This window comes from Macrobrachium rosenbergii, chromosome 5, assembly GCF_040412425.1.
Source record: "Macrobrachium rosenbergii isolate ZJJX-2024 chromosome 5, ASM4041242v1, whole genome shotgun sequence".
Taxonomy (NCBI): Eukaryota; Metazoa; Arthropoda; class Malacostraca; order Decapoda; family Palaemonidae; genus Macrobrachium; species Macrobrachium rosenbergii.
In genome coordinates this window covers 25,880,848-25,898,460 of record NC_089745.1, presented here as the reverse complement: position 1 = coordinate 25,898,460, position 17,613 = coordinate 25,880,848, and the positions used below count along the sequence as shown (strand labels likewise).

Sequence of the window (17,613 nt, the reverse complement as noted above, 5' to 3'; positions counted from 1 at the left end):
AGGGAGGTGACCACTGCCATGATTTGTGAGCATGTCGACACAGCCCGGCTGGAAGACTAGTCGATGGCGGCAGACTGAAGATGGTGGACGGAACTGAACTTCTTGTCGTATTAGGAGCATCATGCAGGTCTGCAGAACGGAGGTAGAGGCTCCGTAACTTACCAGTTAGTAAAGCGCAGTAGGCAAAGAGAAGGTAACTACTACGAGATACAGGTTGCAGAAGTGCTCTTGTACGTAAAAGTTTGGCAATTGATGACCAAACGACCAGTATGAAATGAGTTTGTGCACTTGTTGAAATGAGTGTTCATATATATTTATTGCTAAAGATTTAATTAAACTTTCCATATCAGGAGGGAGGGTTACGTGCCGTGTGCATAGAAACTCTATTTATGGCCTTGTTTTTGGAAACATTTCGGGCATAAAGGAACCTTATCCCTGTTGTTCGTCTAAGCAATGAATATATTAAAGTATTTTGCATCAACTCTCATCATAAATAATATATGGGCATATTTTCAAATGTCTGTGAATGGCACAAAATTTGATGTATACATAAACAAATACGCACACACACACACGTATATATGTGTATGTATGTATGTATATATATATATATATATATATATATATATATATATATATATATATATATATATATATATATATATATATATATATATATATATATGTATGTATGTATGTATGTATGCATATATAAATACATACATATATATATGTATGTATGTATATATATGCATAAATTTACATACATGTATGTATACACACTTTCTAAATGAGTTTCGAACGTATTAGAAAATTACCAAGACTACTTTTTTTTTTTAGTGGAGCACAATGGTGAAACAAATTGCCCAGTGAATTGTATGCCCATAAGTTGCCAAAAAAAGCTGTAGAGCGTCTGTGACCCTGAGGTTTTACAGACATTTTCCAGCCATCTGAGGACATTAGAGAAAAACTGCATTAACAGGAAAATACAGAGTCCGCGAAACGGGAATGTAGAAAATACAGTCATTGGAAGGTTGATGTAAAAAAGAAAGAAGGAAAACTTGAGGCAGACAGGTTAAAACAATTTTCACACGGAGAGCTACAACCAAATGTGTTCTTGCTGAATCTTGACAATTTTTCTTAAGCTTTACTTTCAAGGTCAGACAGATAACGTAAATCACAGTGACCCCAGTCTTATCAGCAGTGGACTTGCAAGAAACAATTCAAACAATAATAATAATAAGAATAGAATCACTGGCGATTGTAATGCCTTTTCAAATTCCATTTTCTCCCATTTTTCTGTTGTCTGAATTCCCTGGCTATTGAGAGACATCTTCATTCTTGTAATCCCCTGTGTTATCTGTGGAAAGTTTAGATGCAAGCAAAACTATGATTACAAATAAAATTTCTTGAAAATATCAAGCAGTCAACGTAGGAGCGGACCCCACCCACATGAGCCAGGTTTCGTCAAAATTTGAACGTGTGAAGTCCCGGGGAAATCCCCCAATGAGACTCTTAACTGTTTAGCATACCCACATGCTCACTGCTGTGGTAACAGGTTACCTAACCCTCATGCGTTGCCCTCAAAGGTACTCGCGAGTCCCTTATTCAGGAAATGAACATGTAAAAGGATACTTAGTCTGTCAAAGGCTTGCGAATTTTCTTGGTGGCTGACGCATTTTCATCTCATTCTCATCATCATCACCATTGTTATTATTAATCGCTATAGACTCATAAACAATAGTAGCAATATTAGTAGTGGTATCCATAGTAAACTGATTAATTCATGTTTGATTTGCTTGTTTGTTTGTTTCTTAGCGTCAGTAACGTGACGAACAATTAACGAATTCTGTAAGCTAAGGACTCAAGGCCATCTGGTCAACATCGAAGTGCCTCTAAGGGACCACGCCTTAAATTAGGATCAGCATTGCCCCCAGTGACCTTCGGAGCGAGCACATACACACACACACGCACACACACACACTTTTCATTTCATTATCTTCTGTAGAATAAGCTGCTTTAACCATAATCATTATCTTCTCGCTGATATGAAAATATTTAGTCAATATATTGCTAAGATCATTGTAATATTTTCGTCAAATCAGTGTTTATTTACCAACGTTGCACTCTTAAAAACTTCTCCAGCTTTGACTAAAGAATTTGAAATGGTCCAAATGTCAGCGATAATCGTACGCGAATTTCAGATAAACCCAAAATAATCTTTGAAAAAAAAAGCACATTTTATACAGAAAGAGCAAATGGACACCATTCTCACACATAGGCAGAAGAGTCAAGAAAGAAAGGAGAAAGGATTGCATAACCTTCGCATAAAAGTTGTAACGAAACCGAAAGCGGCCCATAGCATCTTGCGTCAAGTTCATACTATGACAGGTGCTAGGCCAGGGTTCCAACTGCAGTTGTAGCGCTGAGCGGTCATCTGGAACACCCAGTCCGTTAATTTCCTCGCCAGCTGCAGTGCTTTAGTAGAAAATATCAACCACTCGAACGCTTTCTTCCCTCTTGCTTACTTTTTTGTTCAGTGTCTTGAAATATTCTCGAATTACAATGTGAAGGTCAGTGATGCTGACCTTATATACCTGAACAATGCTTCATGAGGCGCAAGGCCAACTGGTTACACTGTCTGCGCTTTAGCAATGATCCTGTTTAGTGTCGGCTAGGGAGGGATTGCTTGTGCCCTCAAGAAATGTAGCTTGCCTTTGCCTAAGAAACCGAGTTGTAGCATCTGATTTCTTGTATTTATCTCGCATTGTTAAAATGCAAGTAGTGTGACAAGCTACCTTAACATCATTTCACAGAATATATATACACATGTAAATATGTGTATATATATATATATATATATATATATATATATATATATATATATATATACGGGTTATGTATATATATATATATATACACGTTACTTTAGAAATATTTTTACATATATATATATATATATATATATATATATATATATATATATATACACATATATATATTTATATACAGTGTATATGTGTGTGTGTGTATGTATACGGCTTTATAGTGACAAGCGTATCCAAAGATTACAATTACATACTCACCTGGTAAAAGTGACTAGTATTTATATATATATATATATATATATATATATATATATATATATATATATATATATATATATATATATATATATACATACATGTCATAACTTGGCAAGATGCAATGGTGCAGCAAGTATAAGCAAAGGCAGAACGATGAAATGCAAAGCACAAAAGATATAAAAAACGAGTACAAAATAGGATTAAGATAAAGGAAAAATATAATTGCCAACGACTCTTCAACCAATTTCAAAGACAATTAACTGGATTACAGTCGGACCAAATCTTAAGAATGGATATATAACAGATCGGTGCGTAGCCTCTTTGTTTATGGCTTATGTATGAGTGCTCCAGGGGAATGATGGTGCTGTGAGTCACTGCTAATACACCTGGTCAATATGGATCTCATGTTCTTTCTATTGCAATATAGTCATCGAGTAGATGCCCGATGGCCACTCTACGAACAGTAAAGGATGCAAGTGAGACGAAAGGTCGAGTAAAAATAGTGTTGACTCTAAATACGAGTGATTATCATGATACGGCAGATGCAACGGTTCCGTATAAGTGATCAAACAAACAGAATATATTGGTCAAACAAACAGAAGGAAGTGATCAAACAAACAGAATATATTGGTCAAACAAATAGAAGGAAGTGATCAAACAAACAAAAGGAAGTGACCAAACAAACAAAAGGTATTGGTCAAACAAACAAAAGAAAGTGAACAAATAAACAAAAGGTACTGATCAAACAAACAAAAGGTATTGATCGAACAAACAAAAGGTACTGATCAAACAAACAAAAGGTATTGGTCAAACAAACAAAAAGTGATCAAACAAACCAAACGTACTGATCAAACAAAAAAAATGTATTGATCAAACAAACAAAAGGAAGTGATCAAGCAAACAAAAGGTAGTTATCAAACAAACGAAACGTATTGATCAAATAAACAAAAGGTACTGATCAAAACAAACAAAAGGTATTGATCAAACAAACAAAAGGAAGTGATCATGCAAACAAAGGGTATTGATCAAGCAAACAAAAGGTATTGACAAAACAAACAAAACGGGGCACTGGCAGAAACCACTGGGCACCGGCTATCTGGAGGGGGGAGGAGGAGGAGGAGGAGTAGGAAAGAAAGCCGTTTCAGTGAAACTCGGTATCTTTGTTACTCGGGTGTTGGCACAGCATACTGATTTCCAGGAAGCAGCTGTCTTCGCCTGTGCCCTGATCGGCCTTACAGCACAGTAGCTTTCTAAGGCACCGGGACATAGTAAGAGCCAATAATACCATACACCGGTTATAGATCCGTCTCCACCTTCAATGACTCTCCATAGGCTTAAGCAAGGTTCAGATAAAAAAAAATCTTGTTTCATTTCTTGCTTTACAAATAAATCCATACCCTTGAATGTTGGAAATGATATATGAGAAAGCTAAAAACACTGAAATCCATAAAAAAATATACCAAGCGTACTATTATATTCGCGTACTCAAGGAATGGAAACAAAATCATGACACTATAATTTTAAAACCATTTATATTAAAAAACGGCAAGAGAGAAAGAGAGCGCTTCAAAAAAATGAGGCCCGTTTACGAATATAAAAAATCTTGTCCATTGGAACAGTGAGGCGCCCCTTCCTGGCTTTCCTCTGCCCACTCACTCGCAAGCTCAGCTTTTATTTGGCGTGCAACGCTCTCCTGACCTGTGAGACCCAGATTCTCAGAGAGAGAGTGAGAGACAGAACACTGCTGTTGTATTAAGGAAATGGGTGTAAAGGATATTGAATATATTCATCAGAGCTCGCCTTCCATACTGGGTTTGTATTTGGAAGGCTTGCATCGAACGTTGAGAGTATTCGTAGGATCTTGCTTTATTTTTCTAATACTGTTTGGTTACAAGTTGGCATCATTTCTTTCTGGTAACTTCTACTTTATATAAAGAATCCAACTCCTTCCATTTGCAGATGATATGGCTTGATATTTACTTGAAAAGGCAAATTAAAGGGTTAGAAAACAGGTCACTGGCGGCGCTCAAGTTTTGTCTTCAGTATATTTTTTTCTGTCACCAGTTCCTTATATAATATATATATATATATATATATATATATATATATATATATATATATATATATATATATATATATATATATGTGTGTGTGTGTGTGTGTGTGTGTGTGTGTTTTTCCATGTATATTTCTGCCTACGTGCATCGCTATTCTGGTCCCAGCAATAAAGCTAAGAAGTCAGTTTTAACATCTATGTTTTAAGGATCATTACGTATATGTAGGCCTGAATACATTGATGATGAAATAGATAGGATTAGCAAAAAAAAGGAAAGTGAAATATCCTGATTGCATCAGACAATGCATTAGAAGCGGCAAAAGACTTTATCATCTTGAGAAATTTTGAATTAATGTAGCATTTAAGAACAATAAAACAATGAAACAATTACTTATAAAAAGAACTCTCCCGACTATAGCAAAGGATTTGAATATAAAATTCCATGTAAATCTTGTGACAACTCATATTTATATTGGTCACCTGGAAGAACTCTAGAAAAGAGAATAGAACAGTATAAAAATGTGTAAGATATACACGGGTGAACAATGGAACTTTTTTACATGTTAGTGAAAACATACAATTAACTGGCCAGGGGCAAAACAGATAGTGTATTCTAATACTGCCCTGGAAAGAAATATCATTGAGTCTAGTTTTATAAAAGAAAGCTATTGTAGTAATATAAATATTAGTCAAGGCATGAATAAACTTGATCCTATAATTTCAAAAGAAATATGCAAAATGTTTCAATTTTAAGGAAGGAAATAGATATGTACGGGAAAAGGATTGTCATATTTGTACACACTCTGTAGTACCTGACCCACGCACTAATGAGTTTTGTGGCTCCCCCCCTGACACCAGTGAGGTGTCGATTTTCAGTTTCGAAAGGTTTTCATGTTTGTTCAAATGTCCCTCATGCATATAGATTGTAAATTTCTGCCATTGTGTGTCAGTTCTTCGTCAGTGGCTTAAAAATAAAATCGGAACCGGTCAGGACATACTCCCAGTATGTTATTTCTTCACCTGTGGTTTTGAGTGATATATATACAATATGTGTGTGTAAGTATACATATGGTATGTGTATATGTACATTCATACTTCTTACGCGTGGTTGATAATAAATTAGGATAATGTGTTAACAAATAAATGTGAAAAAGACAAAAGAAATGAAAAGATAGTTTCATTTTCAAAATAACGCCTTGCCGCATCGTGATGACAATAATATTCCCACCGAAAGTTGACTGATGAGTCCTCGAATTATAAAAACCTTCCCTCTACCCTTGTGCGAAATGACAGTGAAGGGAACGAGTTAATGACAGGCTAACAAGCTATCAAATGTTATTTTTGGGTTTGATAAGATAGGCAAAAGAAGCATCATTTGATTATGTTTTGATAATGATATTTCAATACCCTATCTTCCCTAAGGCTTCGGTGTTAGCTACTGGGATTTATGGAGTTTGTTGCTGGACCATAACTTTTTTTTTTTTTTTGTTTCATCTTTATTTCTCACTTTCCTCGAAGTTCCAACAGGAAGTGAACATCTTTCTTTTTGGTCAGATTTTCTTGAATTGTCACCAGATCTGGCAAGGCATCCCAGTGAAAAGAGTTCATATTTCAAGTATAACTAGTTCTGTTCTGAGTCGTGCAAGTCTCTTGGCTGACCATGTTGGCGCCATAATAGAAATCTTTTCGTCTTTGCATACTGAATTAATTCGCTCCTGAAAACGAGGTCGTGTATAAAAATATTTTCGTATCTAATATCGTGCTAGACGATAGGCCTCGACTTGGAAAGGATTTGTTCTTATATAACCAGCTGTGTTTATTTAGGGCTAAGTTACGGGCTACACCCAAAAAATCGATATGCATTCATTTGACTACGGACTAACGGGATTATAAGATTGCTTGGATTCAGAGAATTTTCCGACTGAATAAAAAAGGACTAACTCTGTACGCAATGTTGAACTAGTTAGAAAATATAATCTGTCACTCCTGGCTGCCTTGCTATCTCAGGTTTCTTACTTTTGTTGCCCTAGTCTGAGTGCTGACCACGTAAAAAGTATTCCCAACCTGGGGCTGTAACATATCACAGTCTCATTTATTGAGGTTTTATTAGATATATGATGTCACATATACTTTTTTTGTATTCATCACATTCATAGCGATGTTTGGTCCTTCCTTCATTTTTTCCTCTTTTCACATGGTGCATTCTCCTTGCAAGATTGCTATTATGTAATATATATATATATATATATATATATATATATATATATATATATATATATATATATATATATATATATATATATATATATATATATATATATAGATATATTTTTTTTTTTTTTTGCCAATCGCCTTTATGACATTGATTTCTTTGATGGACACTTTTTCATATTTTCTTGCCTCTCTTTTCAATAATTCTTCAAAGTTCTGGATAAGTATAGAGTCGTGGTGTATTTTCTATATTGCTACGACTCTGTATACTTATCCAGAGCTTTGAAGAATTAATGAAAACAGAAGTAAGGAAATATGAAAAAGTGTCCATCAAAGAATTCAATGCCATAAAGGCGATTGCCTACAACAAAAATTGTGAAAGAGAGAAACTCTGCCCGAAAAACATAAAGAATACATACATACATACATACATACATATATGTATATATATATATATATATATATATATATATATATATATATATATATATTTTATATATATAGTATATATATATTTTATATATATATATATATATATATATATATATATATATATATATATATATATATATATATATATATATATATATAAAGTTTATATATTTCATCTTGCTCCATATATAAAGCATGTTTATCTTGCTCCATAAGCATGTTTAATGACAATGAAAAAAATAATAAAAATTGCTTACTGAGCTCTTTAAGCCTGCACCTCGCATTTTATGCAATATCGACAGGGAAGAAATCTAAGAAAATAACAGCTGTGCTAGCCCAGCCTTCTCAGGACTGTAACCTATTTATCTGTGTATAAAAATGAAGAAAAACTTCTATCTGTGCTGGATTCTGGCTCGAGAGGTTTTCCTTCAGTCGAAATGCATATCACTGTTGTGTGATTTATGACTTTGAAGTACTCACAGATATTAGGCCAAACCAGTTTTCCCTCATTAATAAGAGAATATAGCGGTTTTAGGGTCAGAGGCGGATAGCGAGTCGCCAGAGGTGAATGACCGACAGCGAGGAATCCTTTGCAAGGGAGGGAGGGTGGGAGGGAGGGAATGAGGGAGGGGTGGAGGGCACAGGTGAGGTTGACAGTCCTTATTTTCATCCTGTTAATGAACATGACATTGGAACGAAAGCTGCGAGACTCGTGCAGGTTTTTGTTAATGTCATTGAAATTGGTTTAGGATCACGGAAGATCGATCTAAGAGTTGTGTACTTTGGATAAGTTATGAAATAAAACAAAATGTTGATGCATTCATGCTGGCATTATTTTGTAAAAACACTAAGCAAGTAGAAGTCAGTTTGAGCAACACGTGCTCTTTGCGTGATGATAGTACAGTGTGCATCTCACCGCAGTCGTCATGAGTGCACGCTCGCCAAGTCTAAATAGAATGCACGTAAGAAGTTTCCTTCGGAATTACGACTACCGTAAAATGAACTTAATCTAAACAAGTAATCAGATTAACTATGGTTTCATTTCTTATTTATTTGCCAGAGTGCACAAATTCATTACTGTATATCTTTGCTTCTTCCTATCCACCTTTTCATTATGAAATAAGCTCTGATCAGAATTACAGAAAAAATGCCTAAAAAGGCGTAAGGAAAGAAATGAAACCCGATTAATAAGCGGTAATCCGTTTCGGCATTAACCAGAAAGCCAGAATTCTTCAGCAATTGCTTCCTGTTCTTGAAGGCTTCCTCGTTTGACTGCTTGCTCTACAAGAAAGACGATCTCTGTCTTGTTTTTTCGGCATTTAGGACACCATTTGCCAATTTGGAAACGTGTGTGTGTGTGTGTGTGCGCGCGCGTGTGAGTAGATAATAGATAGTGTAACTCAGTGTTAACTTTGCTTGCGTTTGTCGGGTCAGCGGTTGGATCCCTTCCTGCCCCACCGGCTGTGAATTGTTATCATCGTCATCTGTCAGTCAGAAACGGGGCATGAACAAAGAATGAACCCTTGGCCTAAGACTTTTAGAGCATCAGACACTTCATATAATTTAAGCAGAAGGATCATGAGCAACACTGACACCCTGCCTAGCACCCACCCTCATGCTTCCTTGATATTAAGGCTCCTCTGTTCCGACATCTCTCCCAAACACTCCGCTATCTCCTGCAAGTCCATTTTTGGAAGAGAATGCTGTATACGGTTCTCAGAAAATGCAGTTCTCTCCCGGGGACAGGTATGATTTGGTTGCTCGTCTTTTTTGCAATAACAAGTCTTAAATAACAAAAATTATCACAAGCATTACTAATAAAAAGCGGATTACTCTTTTCTCAAAATTGTCATGAATGGCTACGATCGTCTTATCTGCACTTCTTTTCTTTGCATTTTCTATAGTTTCCTTTTATTTTTGAGACCTGTTTTAAAGTTTATGTTATCGATCGTCGGTATACTTTATGATTGGCACAATAAATGTCGGGAGAACTTGCCTCATTCCTGTGGCTAAAGAAGATGATTCATCATACAGCGATTTCCATAAATCAGTTTACTGTACATAATTTGCGGACCGGAAAGCATTTTCCTGAGGTGTAACCGAGGACCGGGACGCATATTCTCCGGACCGGGACCTTTCCCTGGAAAAAGCGGGACGCCATATCGTAAAAACTAACCATAGAATTTTCTTGAAAATAATGTCGTTATATTACCCACACCCAATACCTGTTGAAGGAAGGTATCCTAATCTAACCCAACCTAACCTAACCTAGGGTCATGGTAAAAAAACCGGGGCTGGTGCAATACTAGCATACATCTCAGGAATTTGCTACCGGGAAAACGGCTGAGAAAGCCGAACCACTCGAGGTCCAGCGTTTATTATACTTTACCTCCCCAAATTTTATCGTCACCCTCTACGGTTGTCTACGTCACGGGAGCAAACAAAATATAATATAAAAGAATTACGCCTAATTTGTTAGCATGGGTACCAACATAACTCACGGCAAGCTAGAGGGCTTCATTCTCAAAAACTCAAGTTTAAATAAATTATACAACTTATCCCATGAGACATGAGCAAGTAGCAGAATAATCTTTTATATAGTGAGCGAGAGAGGCTATTGTTGACAGCCGAGAAGGCGTTGCTATATGGAAGAAGTTTCTTGGAAAGCTAATCATGACTATATTTTCATACCATTAACTTTATTTATTCATGACTATTTTTTCACTGCAAATAGCCTATCTGAATGACGCTTACGGGCTGGTCAATGAGCAAATTTCCGTACGAAGGTTTCCTGAGTTAAATCGGTCCCGTCACAATGATTACCCAAAAAATGCAAAGAAGTTTCTCCTTATATTAATTTCCTTTAATGTCTGATTAATTTTGATTCCTTAGAGGTTGGGCGTAAGTAAAGAGTTGGAATAAAATTCTTAAGTTAATTGGAAGTCTTTATGAAGAAACTTTTTATGACATGGAGCTATCAGAAGTCATTTAGAATGCCAATATGGAAAATTAAATCCAGTAAAAGTTAGATTACATACCTTAAATATCATTTGAAAGCTCCAGTCGCTTTACACTTATGGACGCCCGCACGTAAAGGCAAGGGGCGCACTTGCCCCCCCCTGAAATCCTGGAAAAATATTATATATATATATATGTATATATATATATATATATATATATATTATATATATATATATATATATATATATATATATATATATATATATATATATATATATATATATATATATATATATATATATAATGCATCTTGCTTCACTTAATTTATATGGCATCATACAATTCCATTGCATATAACATACATATATATATATATATATATATATATATATATATATATATGTATATGAATGTCTTTTACTGTAATACAACAGTATAATATGAAGATAAAAAGGCCCATAAAACACTGTATGAACGTTTCAACCATAGATTTCGATCACTTCCTTCTGTGCCCTTGTTCACTGCTAAAATATGGACAGATGATAGACACAAGGGTATATATACAAAAACATATGTAGGGTCTTTTTTATCTTCGTATATATATTATATGTATATACGATATATATATATATATATATATATATGTATATATATATATATATATATATAATTGCTTTATTCGTTAAAGAAATGCAGGCGCTGCTACTGTTTTTGGAATTAACCTGCTAATTCAAAGGGTCAAAAGTGTTTGCTTGATACCGGAAACTATCCATGTATGTATTAAGATTTGCTCCCCCCCTTGGAAAATATGCTGCGGTCGCCCATGTTTACACTTGCCCAGAAAGGTCTGCAGATTGTTTTAAGTATTTTGTAAGGTAATGTATAAAATGCATAATAATAATTTTAGACAAACACTAAAATTTAATCAGTAACATTAGCAAGAGTAGAGAACACTGCAATCACATCATTGGCTTCAAATACATATTTATTGGTTGTTCCTTAGATGTTGTTGAAATAAATTTAGCTCTCAAGAGCCACTCAACTACTTGCAAATCAGCCCGTAACTTTACGATGATGAGTCTGTTTGATGGGCAGCCAGTGGCCAAAACTTTATTATGCCGGAAACATTTTGCTGGGGTCTGTACATGGAGATTAAATAATCAGTATGCCATACAACCTGCAGCGACAAGAACGTGTAATTTACAAAACAAATCATGTAAAAACAGAGATACAGACTCCCCTGCATCTTTTTGACATAGGCAGACAAACAAATTAGCATTAGCAAGAGAAATTTCATTGTTTGAACATATATCCGTGGTGTAAAGGCGTGCTTACTGTCATAATTGTGTTGCATGTATGATTCAGCGCAGCCATTAATCATATACTTGTAGTGGCATCTGTCATTGTAAAATGGAATCACATATTTGTAATTTTCTTTTCCATTCCAGCATCATCCTCTGCACTTATTGTTAGACTATGGTTTGTATAATTTCAAGAATGCCTTGCATTGTTAATGAAGCTGTGATGTTTACACAACTCACTCAACAATGGTTATATCCACCACATTAAAAACCATTGTCATTGCTGGGTTCGCGTTCCTGTTAAAAAAACGAGAGGCTTGACTTGTACTTATTTCCACTTCGATGATGACGATTCAAGATAGTTAACAAAATTTTGGAAGAGACCAACATTCCTCAAAGTGCATGTCTTCTTTCGTAACGAGCTATTTTACCAATAGTAGGAAATATGATATTACTTTTGGAAATATAGTGATATTTGCTAGATTTATTATACTATAATAGACTGCATTCCAAAGACACATTATTTTTTATAAAATAAAACTTTCAATTACTTATACAATTACTTATACAAAAGACATGGACGGAAAGTCAAGGTTTTCAACTGGCCGCGAAGGCGCGAACAGCTGTTTGTTGAAAATTGTAAACAAACTTTAGCAGCAAAATGTCTCAGTTTGCGAAGAAATGCAGGACAGACAACGACCTGTCATCAGAAAATCAAGATGGCACTGAGCAAGGAAATGTGCAGGGAACAAAGCTGTATAAAGAAGAAGACAGACAAGTTCATAAACATAAAGAAACCAAGGATGTAACCGCCGCCTGTGCTCCAGCTGGTGCAAGCACGAACGCCAACGACTCTCGCCTTGCCAGTGCTACAATATTTCTTGTTCCAGAAGGAATACAAAGTAAACGCTATCAGCTGCTCAGAGGTTTTGCCATCAAAAATGGTTTTGACTGTCAAGAAGTCATATGTGATCGGTAATTTTTCTTGACAAAATTAAAGTAGACATAGGCCAGCCTAGCCTAGCCTATAGCCTAATCAGAGGCTGCTAACCTACTTAAGCTATTTACTTGTAGTGTCTGGTGGGGATTAGGTTAGAGCAGCAGCGTAGCATAGTTAATGGTGGTCTTGGGGCTAAACCTGTGTGATTTTAAAAGGAAAATTGTTCCTACACAATATACAAACCATCTGTCCTTACATAAGGAATATGCTTCAGTGAGGCTGGAAACGGCCGTTTAACTTTTAAACAAAGTGGTTAGGTAGTTAACTATCATCCAACGGGTGGGAGTCCCGCCCACCCAGACGGTAAGCATTCACTTTGCTTTTGGCCACTGCGTGATGAAGAGCTTTCTCTACTCTCGGCCCTGCTTGCCGTTTTGTTCTGGTTTTCTTCAATTATCCCGATGGGATTGTTCGGTATTATTACAGTTTCGGTCAATTTTGCCGTGTTAGCTATGGGAGGGGCGGGGTGTATTGTCTTACCTTGTAACTCGTACTTTGATGGGATAACAATAAGGAACAATATTCATCGGCAAAATTGTAACCAGTCAACCATTAATTTTATTTTTTAGCGCAAGATTCGGTGTTGAGTAAGTTTTTCATGTTATGAATCATCTCAAAAATGATTGATAAGTAAAAAAACAATACATCGGCAAATATCAGAATTTGACCGAAACTGATAATAAAAATAACACGTATCCGATTGTTCTGTGTTTGTTTGTGATATATATCTTTGGTTCTGATCATGTGTGTTTAAAGTGTTATGCAAACCCACGAATCATTTAAGCCAGAGCGGAAGGGCAGTGCCCAGCGTGTCTTCCCTGGTGCTGCCTCAAAGCCATGCAGTCATTACTGCTCGTCTGTGTATGTTGACTCGCATGTCCTTTGCACTAGTTGCCGAGGGCATGACTGACCAAAATTCTATGTGTGACGAGTGTCCTGACTGGTCACCTGTGCAGTGGGTGAAGTTCTTGCAGAGGAGGAAATACAAGAAGGCAGCCTCCAAGGCATTGTCCAGTGGTAACACGACACCGATGGTCGCCAGTCGTTGTTGCGCTTTCTGTCCCCCTGCAAAGCTCCCATTCCTTGTCGTGATCTCCCTTTGTCATCTTCGCTTGCTGCATCAAGTGGAATTCACCATTGGTGGGGTAGTGATCAGGACAACCTCTGCTCGGTAGTCTCTGTTCGCTCATGGGGGAGAGGAATCCCCTTCAGTTTGAAGGGACTCCCAACCCTAGCCCAACTGTTGCTTCTTCAGAAGTGGAGGAAACCGAGGAACTTGGGAGACTTGGCTCTCTTTCAGCTTCTCAGGTGTTCCTTCTGTGCAGGGTTTATTGAGTTACCTGAAGCTTCCTGTACCCCTGTGATGCCCCCAGTGACTCGTGCTGCTGTAACAGTTACCACTACTACTGTTAAGATGACTGCCATGGCTAAGACATCCACAAGTGTAACGACAAATGCTCTGCCCTTGATGACCCCTGCTGTCGTTGATTATACATCCCCTCATGCCCCTACTATGGTCTACCCGGCGGTAGCCCATCCTTCTGCTGTGTCTGCTGCTTCCCCCTCCATTGGGGATCAGCTCCTCCACGCTCTCCTTAAGATGTCTAAGAAGAAGAGTTGTGTCATCTGCTGCTGCCTCCTCTTCTCCTCCTTCCAAAGCTCACCAGTGGAGGAAGAAGGTTGCTTCTCCCACCCAAAAGAAGTCCTGTCACGGAGCTTCCAAGGTGCTGCCTCCTGCCATAGGGTAGACAGTGGGATCTCTTGCTGGCTTTCCCTGGTCTTCGGACAGGGGCCTGTGTTATGGGTCTCACCAAGACCTGGGAGCATCAAGTGCGTGGGTCTCCAAGGGGACCCACGTACCCGATATCAGTTCCAGGAAGTCACCCTCCAGACTGGTGCAGTGCCTACCTCTACCTGTCTCTCTTCAGATCTTGGGTAGAGGAAGCAACAGTTGAATGTCCTGTACAGTGCGTTTTAGATTTTAGAAGAACCATGTCAGGTACTGGTTTTATCCCCAAGTCCTCTGCCAAGCAGGAGCTGGGCTGGTTCAGGCACTGCACAAGAGAAGGTGAGCAAGCGTGCAGGTGCTTTCTCGCCCCCTGCCAGTGTTTGGTGTTGCTGACTCGAGTCCATGCACCTAGAGAAGCTTTGGGGAGGTCCCCCATCAAGTCTTCTTCTCGTCTGGAGGCCACGGCCTCAGAGAAGACTGGAGCATGTTGTGAAGTCAGCCCAACTTCACACCCAGGAGTACACGATCGCTCTCCCAAGGTCAGCCTGCATGAATGGGTCTGCTCACCTGGCGACAGCCTCCATTTACATTCACATGAGCCCTTGCTCTCCTTGGGACAGCACCCTACCACATCCGAGTGCATGGGGTCGCTCTCCTAGACCTGTGCAGCCATCACCACCACAGGTTGGCGATCACACATGGCTTTCCTCTTCTGCCAGGGCTTCAGCTTCCAACAGGACAGGCAGGCCTCCTAGTGCTCCTACTTTTCCTACTTTTTCAGACCCCCTCCTGCTTGGTCCTACTTTTTTTGAGGAAACTCCTACTAAAAAGTTTGAAAGGATTAAAAAAAATCAGTGTTTATAATTTAATAGATATAAGAATACAGAATGCGTTGAATGAGTGCGGCACGTGTTTGGTTATTGATTTGTTGATTAACCACATTATTGTTGATGATGTTTTTGGTTTTTGCAAGATCAGTCTCTCAAACTTAGACAACCTGATGTTTTTGGAAACCTTGGAAGTGGTAGAAGAAACCAAGAAAGTAATTTTTTATTCAAAGCTGAAACAAAGTGAAATTAACATTTTCAGACATGATGCTTGCAAGTTCATGACAATAGTGGCAAAGTACTTGGTTTACTGGGTACTTCTGAATAGCAACCTGCTTTGCCATTTGCATTGCCTGCATCCATTGATGTGAAGAGAGAATTTTTCTGAAAAGACATCAAAGAATTGGCTTGTGAAATGCCCAGAATTGTGCCCTTGTCAGAGCATGACAACCATATGAAAGAATAGCAGTTGTATGCAAATGTAGTACAGTAGTTACAGAGGGGTCATATGTAGATGAGGAGTATGACTGCCCAGATGGACACTGTGGTAGTATTTGGAATTTGGGTTTGTGTGATAAGATTTACTTTTGTTCAGGTGTTTATTTGGTGATGTGTTTTCTGCCATTGTGTTGTGTGTATGTTTTGTTTATGAATGTGTTGTTTGTCTGAGTGTTTGTTTATTTTGTCTTTTTTTATTGCAGTCGAATTGATTGATAGTGGAGCTCCCTTTCAACTGTAGAATGAGATTTCTGTTGGCATCATATGATGAAGATGAGGGATGCTGACAAGTGCCATCTGTAGGGACTACAATGGTTAGGAGATTGAAGTTGAAGGCCCTGTGCAGCAACATCAAGCTGAGTGATATCTATGACTTTGAGTGATTTTTTTTTGGACAAACTCTGTGTGCTGAGTGAATCTGGGGTTTAATGTTGTGGAGACTTCTTAAGGGGTGCTGCCAATGAATAGTTTCCTCTGCCAATAATATATAATGTTGTGGTGATAGTGATTCCATAGTTAAGACCGGGTATGTTTGGTTGAGTGTAAGTTCAAGGAAAAGGAGACAGGTGGCACCAAAATCCAGTTGTGTATTATTCACTGACAGTTGACACATTATAAAGGATTAAATACAGGAACACCCACCAAGAAGGTCTGTCTGTGAACTTAACATAAAGTTTGAGTAATAGGGGTGGAGATCCCCTTAATTTGGAATTGTAAATAATTTAAGCACAGTAAGTTTCTTTTGGTAGTATTAAGATTGATGAGTTAGGGTTAGGTTTAAAAGGTTCTTTTGGGGGTCATGTTAGTATTAAATTAGGCTAAGTTAGGTATAAGAGTAAGTAGGAAATAAGTTAGATCAAGTGTTGAGAGTAAATAAAATTAGGATAAGGTTCTGCTTGAAGGTCTTCAGGCCACTGTAATATTAAGGAAATAAATTAGGTTAAGGAAAATCAGAGTTTAATTTAAAAACCCTTCAAAACTGTTCCCATTATACTGCCCCAATTGTGTACTATAAAAAGCCCCTACATAATAATTTGGCGCCCAACAAGGGGCTCTTTGATAGTGAAGTAAGTGGGGGTGCATAATTGGAGATGGCAGAGGGAGCAGGTTTGGAAGGTGTTGGGTCAGGTGAAGGGGAGCAGGGTTGGATGCAGAGGTTGGATAGGCTGACATGCATGATGATCAGCCTGCAGGATAAGTTAGAGGAAGCCCAGGCAAGGGAGTAGAGATTACAAGAATGTAGCTAGAATGGCCCAGGTGAGGGAAAAGTAAATTGGCTTGACTGGATTGGGAAGATGGCTGGAATGGCTAAGAGTGGGCCTGACATTGGGAAGGGAAGTGAGATGAGGTAAAAGGTGCAAAGGAGAAATTCCTAAGAAAGGAAAGGAGTTGTCAAGTAAGAGTAAGGGAATACTTGCCATGGTAGAGGACAGTATGAGTGAGGTGAGTGAAAGTGATGAGGAAGAGAAAGGTAAGAACATAACAGGAAACAAGAAGAGAACACAAAAAGGG

The 17,613-nt window shown here is 37.7% G+C and overlaps 1 protein-coding gene across 5 annotated transcripts in view; it reads left to right on the top strand.

Moving 5' to 3' along the window:
- The window catches only part of LOC136838621 (DNA-directed DNA/RNA polymerase mu-like), a 166,132-nt gene that overhangs the window by 55,933 nt on the left and 92,586 nt on the right, over window positions 1-17,613 (top strand). The window contains exon 2 of one of the 5 annotated variants that reach the window (XM_067103895.1): window positions 16,305-16,415. The exons of 1 other annotated variant lie outside the window; for it this stretch is intronic. Coding sequence is in view for 2 of the 4 variants with exons in the window: in XM_067103892.1 (XP_066959993.1) it covers window positions 12,709-13,022 (314 nt within the window). In the remaining 2 variants the exon portion in view is untranslated. Of the gene's footprint in view, window positions 1-12,620; window positions 13,023-16,304; window positions 16,833-17,613 lie in introns of those variants that run through there. 3 more of the 5 variants (XM_067103894.1, XM_067103892.1, XM_067103893.1) reach the window with 3 other exon arrangements.